The 10,657-nt window shown below is 53.0% G+C and overlaps 1 protein-coding gene across 1 annotated transcript; it reads right to left on the bottom strand.

The window, feature by feature from the left end:
- Positions 1-3,752: 3,752 nt before the first annotated feature.
- LOC307070310 (uncharacterized protein) lies at positions 3,753-6,651 on the bottom strand (the record flags this gene model as incomplete). The annotated part of the gene is given in 5 exon segments (XM_079728743.1): positions 3,753-3,945; positions 3,947-4,099; positions 4,849-4,952; positions 5,141-5,218; positions 6,394-6,651. Coding segments are annotated over 5 exon segments (786 nt in total).
- Positions 6,652-10,657: the final 4,006 nt, after the last annotated feature.

Here is a 10,657-nt window from a genome sequence, read left to right as displayed (position 1 = left end):
GCACCTGAATGTGTTGTTTTGTGCAGTTCTAATTTCACCTTCTGAGTGAACAGATAACCACAGCTCTCTCTCTCTCTCGCTCTTTCACTCTTTCACTCTCTCGCTCTCTCTGTCTGTCTGTCTGTCTGTCTGTCTGTCTGTCTGTCTGTCTGTCTGTCTGTCTCTCTCTCTCTCTCTCTCTCTCTCTCTCTCCCTCTCTCTCTCTCTCTCTCTCTCTCTCTCTCTCTCCAGACCCCAAAAGAGGGAAAGAGAGAGAGAGAGTGAGAGAGAGAGAGAGAGAGAGAGAGAGGTAGGGAGAGACTAGAGAGAGGCAGGGAGAGACTGGAGAGAGAGGTAGAGAGAGAGAGGTAGAGAAAGACTAGAGAGAGAGAGAGAGAGAGAGAGAGAGAGAGAGGTAGGGAGAGACTAGAGAGAGAGAGAGGTAGAGAGAACGAGAGTGATGACGTTGACTTCCTGTCGCCGTCGCAGCAAGGCATTGTGGGTAAGGGGCAGGAATAGCTCTGCAGACCTGCGTCTGTAATTAGAGTTCTAATTTTAACGTCCTTTTTGTGTCTCTGGTCTGCAGCGGCTCGCAGTGGGCGGAGGTATTATGGGATGGAATCAAAGACGCCCCAACAGGCTGTGATTAGCAGAGCGATTACACCGAGGTACATGACCAGGGGAGAGAGGTAGAGAGAGGTAGAGAGAGACCAGAGAGAGGGGTAGAGAGAGAGAGGTAGAGAGAGACCAGAGAGAGGGGTAGAGAGAGAGAGGTAGAGAGAGACCAGAGAGAGGGGTAGAGAGAGAGAGGTAGAGAGAGGAGTAGAGAGAGAGAGGTAGAGAGAGACCAGAGAGAGGGGTAGAGAGAGAGAGGTAGAGAGACACTGGGAGAGAGGGGTAGAGAGAGAGAGGTAGAGAGAGGAGTAGAGAGAGAGAGAGGTAGAGAGACACTGGGAGAGAGGTAGAGACACAGTGGGAGAGAGAGGAAAGAGAGAGAGAGACACACACTGGGAGAGAGAGGTAAAGAGAGAGCGGTAGAGAGATACTGTGAGAGAGAGGTAGAGAGAGAGAGGTAGAGACACACTGGGAGAGAGAGTTAGAGAGAGAGAGAGAGAGAGAGAGAGAGAGAGAGAGAGAGAGGTAGAGAGAGAGAGAGAGAGGGACTGGGAGAGAGAGAGGGACTGGGAGAGAGAGGTAGAGAGAGACTACCTCTCAGAAGAGACTGTCCCTTTAGGGCCCTGGTCTGATGTCCTTAAATCTGAGGTTGAGTGGAATGACGAAGAGGAGGACTGAGTGAACAAAATTAGACAGTGAGGGAGATGAGAGGATTAGGAAGAGGGGTGAGGGAGATGAGAGGGTGAGGAAGAGGGGTGAGGCGATGAGAGGGTGAGGAAGAGGGGTGAGGGCGATGAGAGGGTGAGGAAGAGGGGTGAGGGAGATGAGAGGGTGAGGAAGAGGGGTGAGGGAGATGAGAGGGTGAGGAAGATAAGGAGGGGTGAGGGAGAAAGACCTGGTTGCTTAGCAACGGGAGGATTGTCGGTTCGATCCCGTGTTCGTGTTCCTCTCGGCTAAAGTAGAGTCAACCAAACAATGGAGATGTTTAAATAGACACCACTGGACAGGAAGTGAGAGGAGCTCTGTCTTTAAAAAGCATGAAAATAAAGAGAGTGGGGGGGGGGGGGGGGGAGCAGGAAGTAGAGGCCGCAGCGGGAAGGAAGAGGGAAGAAGGGGGCTGGTGGATGTTTTTATTTCATGTTAAAACACTCAATTTGGTCAAACTTGCATCGTTTAAGCTAAGTCATCGAACAAGACGATACAACAGGAATTCAACCTTCGGCCAATCAGCAGCCACGCCTCTGATAGATCTCCCAATCAGTTTGGAGAAGGAACGTCGAAATTATTGTATTTCGAAATATTGAGTTCTGTACTTTGATTATTAATGTAAAAACCAACGGAATCCTTTAGTTTCCTCAGTCAAGAGATTTGTCTACAGGTGTTACAGGACTATAGCTCAAGGGCGACCCCTGTAGGCCATACACAGTATCGCCTATTTATATTTTATGGAGCAGGAAACCGTTTGCGTGTATAGATTCTGTATGATACATTTTAATTCAGTTAATTCTGTTCATTCTGTCATCATAGCGTATTAGTAGAGCAGCCACAGCTCAGGACTACAGAAGACGCACAAAACTGAAACTCAACTAGCAAGAGGACAATCACACAAAATGCCTTGAAAAACATCAGTTCAATATCAGTCACTAAAAATTTTGCGTTAAAGGATTTCGATCATTGTGTGTTAGGCTATTTTTGAGAATAGAAAGTTAAGGAGATATATAAATCTTATTTGACTGGTAGTGAGTGGTCAGTAAGTGATGACAGAGTTTAGTTGAAGATAAAGAGAACTCTTGTGCCTTTGGTTACAAGTCTTTATTAGAACATCAGAAAGTGACACAACAGCAAAACACATCCAACAACTAATGTGACACAACACAGAACACAGTAAGACCGCAGGTTACGAGTCCAGAATCAGCTGCCACCTCTCACACTCTCACTTCACATCCACAGCACTCAGTACCTCTGAGCGGCGATCATTAATATCTACAACGTGGTGCTACGATGGCTGCAGAGCGGCTGAACCTCCACACTAATGGGAGCTGGTTCAGGTGACCTCATCACACCCCCGGTCCCTGGTCTGGTTCAGTACCAGTGATGGTCTGGGCCCGGCGGGGTCAGGGGTGAGGGGTCAGGACCTTGTTCAGCAGCAGCACTAGACAAACAGATCACACATGGAGCTGCGTCCGGCAGACCAGAGAGCCCTTCCTTTTGTCTGGGAGTAGACCCCTCCTCCCACCTCCTGAATGGAGGTCTCTGAAGCTTCAGCGTCTGCAGTTGTTTCATAGATTAGAATATTATTATTTATATAGCATAGATATCTGCATTGTTGTGTTTTCATATTCTCAGGTGATAATTAGAAACCTAACTGGGTCTGGCTCTATCTGGTCTAGGGGGTCTAGGGGGTCTAGGTCTAGGGGGTCATGGTCTAGGGGGTCTAGGGGGTCATGGTCTAGGGGGTCTAGGGGGTCTAGGGGGTCTAGGGGGTCATGGTCTAGGGGTCTAGGGGGTCATGGTCTAGGGGTCTAGGGGGTCATGGTCTAGGGGGTCTAGGGGGTCTAGGGGGTCATGGTCTAGGGGGTCATGGTCTAGGGGGTCTAGGTCTAGGGGGTCATGGTCTAGGGGGTCATGGTCTAGGGGGTCTAGGGGGTCTAGGTCTAGGGGGTCTAGGGGGTTATGGTCTAGGGGGTCTAGGGGGTCATGGTCTAGGGGGTCATGGTCTAGGGGGTCATGGTCTAGGGGGTCTAGGGGGTCATGGTCTAGGGGGTCTAGGGGGTCTAGGTCTAGGGGGTCTAGGGGGTCTAGGGGGTCTAGGTCTAGGGGGTCTAGGGGGTCTAGGGGGTCTAGGGGGTCTAGGTCTAGGGGGTCATGGTCTAGGGGTCTAGGGGGTCTAGGTCTAGGGGTTCTAGGGGGTCATGGTCTAGGGGGTCTAGGTGTAGGGGGTCTAGAGGGTCTAGGGGGTCATGGTCTAGGGGGTCTAGGGGGTCTAGGTCTAGCGGGTCATGGTCTAGGGGGTCTAGGGGGTCTAGGGGGTCTAGGGGGTCTAGGGGGTCATGGTCTAGGGGGTCTAGGGGGTCATGGTCTAGGGGGTCTAGGTCTAGGGGGTCTAGGGGGTCATGGTCTAGGGGGTCTAGGGGGGTCTAGGTCTAGCGGGTCATGGTCTAGCCGGTCCGGGCCTTCAGCTCTGCTATCTTGCTGGTCACGAAGCTCCACTTGAAGGGGGCCTCCTCCCCCCCCAGCGCCGCGTATTTGGAGAACCCTGCTCCTTCTCCTCCGTCTCCTCCTCCTCCTCCTCCTCCTCCTTCCTCCACGTCCTGCGGTGCCCCCCCGTCCTGGTCTGGCTCCCCGCCCCCCCCCCTCGCCCCCCTCCCCCGGCTCCTCCCGGTTCACCGTGGCCTCGGCCGCCGCCTCCGCCTGCCTCCTAGCCGCCCAGTTAGCCGCGAAGCCGTCCCAGAATGCCGAGCGACGGCTGGGGCGGGGCGGCTCCTCCGGTCTCATGGCCAGCGGGCTGAGGAGCAGGAGAGAGGAGGAGAACCAGAGGAGAACCAGAGGAGGAGAACCAGAGGGGGAGAACAGAGAGGAGAACAGAGAGGAGAACAGAGAGGACAACCAGAGGAGGAGAACCAGAAGAGAAGAACAGAGAGGAGAACCAGAGGAGGAGAACAGAGAGGAGAACAGAGAGGAGAACCAGAGGAGGAGAACCAGAAGAGAAGAACAGAGAGGAGAACCAGAGGAGGAGAACAGAGAGGAGAACAGAGAGGACAACCAGAGGAGGAGAACCAGAAGAGAAGAACAGAGAGGAGAACCAGAGGAGGAGAACAGAGAGGAGAACAGAAAGGACAACCAGAGGAGGAGAACCAAAAGAGAAGAACAGAGAGGAGAACCAGAGGAGGAGAACAGAGAGGAGAACAGAGAGGACAACCAGAGGAGGAGAACCAGAAGAGAAGAACAGAGAGGAGAACAGAGAGGACAACCAGAGGAGGAGAACCAGAAGAGAGGAGAACAGAGAGGAGAACCAGAGGAGGAGAACCAGAGGAAGAGAACCAGAAGAGAAGAACAGAGAGGAGAACCAGAGGAGGAGAACCAGAGGAGGAGAACAGAGAGGAGAACAGAGAGGAAATCCAGAGGAGGATAACAGAGAGGAGAACCAGAGGAGGAGAACCAGACGAGGAGTACAGAGAGAAACCAGAGAGAATAACCGTTAGGAGTGTATTCACCCCTTCTGTGTTGCATCATGGGAGATGTAGTCAGACTCACTGGTCGGGGACCGGGCCCTCCGTCTCTTCTAGGAGCTGGTGTTCATCTTCTTTATTGAACAGAGACGACATCTTGGTCCAGCCCCGCATACTCACTCCCTGCATCTACACACACGCACACACACACATACACACACACACACTTATTGGGTGTTAATGTTGATACATGGATTTGTGTGTCTGCATGTGTACGCATGCACATGCGTGTGTGTATGTGTGTGTGTGTGTGTGTGTGTGTGTGTGTGTGTGTGTGTGTGCGTGTGTGTGTGTGTGTGTGTGTGTGTGGTTCCTACCCTCTTGGCCAGCTGGGCCACGCTGTTTGGGTTCTCCTCCTCCTCACCGGAGATGACGTCATTCTGCACCTCCTGTCCCTGCAATACAACATCCTGTTATCCTTTCTGTCTGTCTGCCTACCTGTCTGTCTGTCTGTCTGTCCGTCTGTCTGTCCGTCCGTCTGTCTCTACGGTCTGTCAGTCTTTCTGTCGGTCTGTGTGTCTGTCTGTCTGTCTGTCTGTCTTTCTGTCTCTACTGTCTGTCAGTCTTTCTGTCTGTCTGGGTGTCTGTCAGTCTGTCGGCCTGTCTGTCAAATGACAGCTTAATGGTAGAACGGGCATTTCAACCAATCAGAATCCCCAACACCAGCCGTGTCTCAGTTGGCTGGGAGGCTCCACAGATCTCTGGGGACCAGAGTCCGGCCCGACACCTTCAGTCTCCATCTCTATTCCTTGGTCCAATCGGGGTTCCAAGGTCGGCTGGCAATCAGCATTAGCTTGAAGGAATGTACATGTCTCCAGTGTACCAGTGTACCAGTGTACCAGTGCACCAGTGCACCAGTGCACCAGTTTACCAGTGTGTCAGTACACCAGTGAACCAGTGCACCAGTGATCCACTTCAAGTGCGGACAGGAAGCCGCTGGCCTGCCGTAACCATGACGACCAGAGCAGTGGGCCGTGGTTTTGGGAGCCGTCGCTGTCAGTCAAACAAAGTGGAGTCAGGTGCTGTACTTCCTGGTTGGGATCTGGTTTCCTGTCCGCCCGCGATCCCGGTTATCCAATATGGCGTCTCCTCTAGCATCCACACATCCACCCGCACACACACACACACACATAGAGAAACAGACACACACACACACACACACACACACACACAAACAGACACACACACAAACACACACACATCCACTCACACACATGTACAGAAACAGACACACACACACACAAACACACGCATACACACACACACAGATACACACACAAACAAACCCACACAAACACAGACACACGCACACACAAACACACACAACCACACGTGCACATACAGTGACACACACACAGACACACACACACAAACAGCCAGGTTTGTGCATACAAATGCCTGCGCGCATGCAAAAACACGCACACACACACACGCACGCAAAGGCCACACATGCACGCACAACACACATACAAACACACACTCTGTCTCCGTCATCAAACAAGCTAAACCATTGCAGATGAAGAGTAACAGAAGCTTCGAGCAGGGGGGGCTGAGATGGGTGGGCCCCGACCGGTCCCAGACCGGGCCCAGACCGGGCCCCGACCGGACCCAGACCGGGCCCCAACCGGTCCCAGACCAGTTTGCTGGTCTCGCGGACCAGCAAACTGGTCCACAACGTCTCCTCCTTCTCCTCCTTGGAGCGTGAGGCGTAAAGCATACGGTGTACCTCCTGGAGCACCACCTCCTGCGCCTCCTCCTCTGTCTCCTCCTGTTCCGGGTTCAGGGTCTTCAGCACCTTGCTCTTGTAGACCTTCCATAGAGGATTCATGTTGGATCACGACCTCCCTCTCTCCTCCTCGGCCTTCCCGTCTTCTACTCTCCCTCTCTCTCTCTCTCTCTCTCTCTCTCTCTGTCTCTCTCTCTCTCTCTCTCTATCTCTCTCTCTCTCTCTCTCCCAGTCCGTCAGCCTGCTGTCTCTCCTAACCCCGGTGGTAGATCCACTCGGTTGGTCGATGGCTGGCCCCCCGCTGCGTGTTCCAGGGTGGGGTGCGTCGGGTGGTGCAGCCGGCAGCTCCTCGCCGTGTCTCAGCAGGCAGGAGGAGCAGGAAGGAGTTCCGCTCTCTGCGGTGGCGGTGGGTTACCTGGAAACAGGTGTGCGTTTCCTCATGCATATTTCAGAGGCTCCGGTTTCCAGAGCCAGAGATCCATTGTAGAGGATACCGGAGCCACTGGGATGGACACGCACGCACGCACGCACATACACACACACACACACGCAGGCAGGCACTCACAGGGACACACACATACACACGCAAGCATGCAGGCACATAAACACACAGACACACACACACACACACACACAGGGACACACACACACGCACAGCCACGCTCACAAACACACACGCACGCATATACTGTGCATCCACTTACATACACACACACACATAATTGCTTGCTCAGACCACCAATCACCATCTGCACCAATCAGACATCAGAGTCAGATACACAGGAGTCATGTGACATCACATGACTCCCGTCAAGCCAGACATAAACTGATTCATCTTAGAATATAGATTGGGTTTCTCTCATCTTAACTTCAACTTCAACAACATCATAACCTTTGTAGCCGCTCAAAATAATTGACACGCAATGCCACATATTCACCCATTAATGCATTCTCATTCTGTGTATCATCCCTTCATCATTCTGTCATCCCTCCCCCGCCCACTTGACACTAACCCCCTGGGTTGGGCTAGTGTCTCTGTATGGGTCTGGTCTCTGGGTCGGGTTAGTGTCTCTGTATGGGTCTGGTCTCTGGGTCGGGTTAGTTTCTCTGTATGGGTCTGGTCTCTGGGTCGGGTTAGTGTCTCTGTATGGGTCTGGTCTCTGGGTCGGGTTAGTGTCTCTGTATGGGTCTGGTCTCTGGGTCGGGTTAGTGTCTCTGTATGGGTCTGGTCTCTGGGTCGGGTTAGTGTCTCTGTATGGGTCTGCTCTCTGGGTCGGGTTAGTGTCTCTGTATGGGTCTGCTCTCTGGGTCGGGTTAGTGTCTCTGTATGGGTCTGGTCTCTGGGTCGGGTTAGTGTCTCTGTATGGGTCTGCTCTCTGGGTCGGGTTAGTGTCTCTGTATGGGTCTGGTCTCTGGGTCGGGTTAGTGTCTCTGTATGGGTCTGGTCTCTGGGACGGGTTAGTGTCTCTGTATGGGTCTGGTCTCTGGGTCGGGTTAGTGTCTCTGTATGGGTCAGGTCTCTGGGTCGGGTTAGTGTCTCTGTATGGGTCTGGTCTCTGGGTCGGGTTAGTGTCTCTGTATGGGTCTGGTCTCTGGGTCGGGTTAGTGTCTCTGTATGGGTCTGGTCTCTGGGTCGGGTTAGTGTCTCTGTATGGGTCTGGTCTCTGGGTCGGGTTAGTGTCTCTGTATGGGTCTGGTCTCTGGGTCGGGTTAGTGTCTCTGTATGGGTCTGGTCTCTGGGTCGGGTTAGTGTCTCTGTATGGGTCTGGTCTCTGGGTCGGGTTAGTGTCTCTGTATGGGTCTGCTCTCTGGGTCGGGTTAGTGTCTCTGTATGGGTCTGGTCTCTGGGTCGGGTTAGTGTCTCTGTATGGGTCTGGTCTCCTTCTCTGGGTTTGGGTAGGTGTCTCTGTCGGAGTCAGGGCTGAGGATGACGAGGGCCTGTGAAGACAGAGAGACTGGAACTGTGATGAACGGCCGGAGGTGGCTGTGACAGAGAGCGTATTGTAAGCATCGAGGCGCTGAGATGGTATTTCACATCTGTGGTGGGAATGTTGAGCCAAGTCATTCGTTTCTGTCTAAAGAGCAATCTGAACTTACAACAATTAGGTAATAAAACATGAAAAGCCCGCCCAATAAACTATTATATGGGTTACCCAGATGGTAAACTATCAGTGAACCGCCTCAGGATGTCATGAAGGGGGTCAACGCTGGCCTTATCAGATGGAACCCTTCGCTTCCCGACGCTCCCCAGGGAGACAAGACACCAGGCCCAGACCAACAGAGGGCCGCTTTGAGACACGTCAACAAGGGGGGTCGCGGAGAGGCTCATGCCAAGAAATGGCGTTTAGAGAAACGCAACGGTTACAAAATTACAATATCTCAAGTAATTCCGTTCCATAAGCTCATTGATTGGCTCAGAACCACGTTGTCACTCCGGGCGAACATGTGACCCATCGTCTAGAAGCAGCACTGGCTCTTCTTGGTAACGGAGCGGCGGTTAGCCACCAGAAGGCCCTCCCAGCGCTCCTCGGACCACCGCTGCGGCTTCCGTGTGACTCCCCCCTTAACCTTTGGGATGGAGATTCCAGGATCGCGCTCTCAAAGGGCTCTTTGATAGCGGGCTAATTGATTAGCGCGCTAACGAAGGGGGCGGGCCGCGGTGAAGCCCCCCGCCCCGCCTCTAACCGTCCCCTTAAAGCCGCGGCCGAGCTCATATTGAGTCCATCGCCGCCCAGCAGCTCATTCCCACCCTGCGTCTGGAGGCTGCACCGTCGCCGTTACCACAGCAACCCACTCACCTGGAACCCTCGTCCAATCAGAAGGTAAGGATCTCGACCCTCAGTCTGAGACAGTGGTTCCCAACCCGCGGGTCGGGGCCGGTTTGGGGTCAGAGTTGGGGGGTTTAATATTATGAGTTAAAGATGGTTAGATGATGCGTTTTTAAAATGCTTGTATGGTCGCATTGAGATCCTGTTTAAACACGTGTCTGTCTGGTGATGATTGCCCTGGACACACAAACACACACACACACACGCACACACACACACACACACACACACACACACACACACACACACACGCACACACACACACGCACAAACAGTAACACTAACAGAAACACACACAGACACACACACAAAAGGGCCAACAAGGGCCGCTATAGAGAGGAAAGCGGATTGGAGACTAGAGGGAATGACATCAGCGCAGGAACAGAGGTGGGGATCTTACCTGGGTTGCTACACAGTGTATTGCATAATAATTAGGGCAGAACTGGGTTGAGTTCCCCATCCCAAATCTCTGTCATGACCCAAAAAGGTGGAAGTTGCATTGCTGATATTTCTTTACCGAGTTTGCGTTATAACTTGTTATAGTTATGGCCGAGACGTATTCAATGTCAGAGTAGTGTGTTAGAGTAGTGTGTTAGAGTGTGTTAGACTAGTGTTAGAGTGTGTTAGTGTGTGTAAGAGTGGCAGTATAGTGTGATAGTGTGTTAGAACAGAACTGTCCTGCCCTTGTCCCTCTGAACAAAGTGTCTATTAAGTGAACCAAAGGATCCGTTCAGCTCAGCCACTTAAAAGTGTTCAATGCTTTGAGCAGCGCTAATGAGATTAGCTTGCTAGCTCGGGTTAATAGATGTTGTCTTTGTGAATCCATGGCGGCTGACTGCATCATGACACTGAGGTCTGCACCATCAGCACAACACAGAGGGGAGAGGGAGGGGGAGGGGGAGAGAGAGTGGGGATGAGGAGGAGGGGGGGAGGGGGAGAAGGGAGAGAGAGGGGGAGACAGATGGGGGGAGAGGAGAGAGAGAGGAGAAGAGAGAGAGAGAGGGAGGAGGGAAGAGAGGAGAGAGAGGAGGGGGAGAGACAGGAGAGGGGAGAGAGAGGGGGAGATAGAGGGGGGAGAGAGAGAGGGGGGGAGACAGAGGGGGGGAGAGGAGAGAGAGAGGAGCTTTAATCAATAGATTACCCTCTGGTTAACAAAGGCTTTTGGAGAGGAGAGAGAGAGGGAGGAGGGAAGAGAGGAGAGAGAGGGGGGGGAGAGAGAGAGGTAGGGGAGAGTGGAGAGCAGAGAGAGAGAGGGGGAGAAGGGGAGGGGGACAGAGAGG

Source organism: Pollachius pollachius, assembly GCF_949987615.1.
Source record: "Pollachius pollachius genome assembly, chromosome: 1".
Lineage (NCBI taxonomy): Eukaryota > Metazoa > Chordata > Actinopteri > Gadiformes > Gadidae > Pollachius > Pollachius pollachius.
This window is presented reverse-complemented; position numbering and strand designations above follow the sequence as displayed.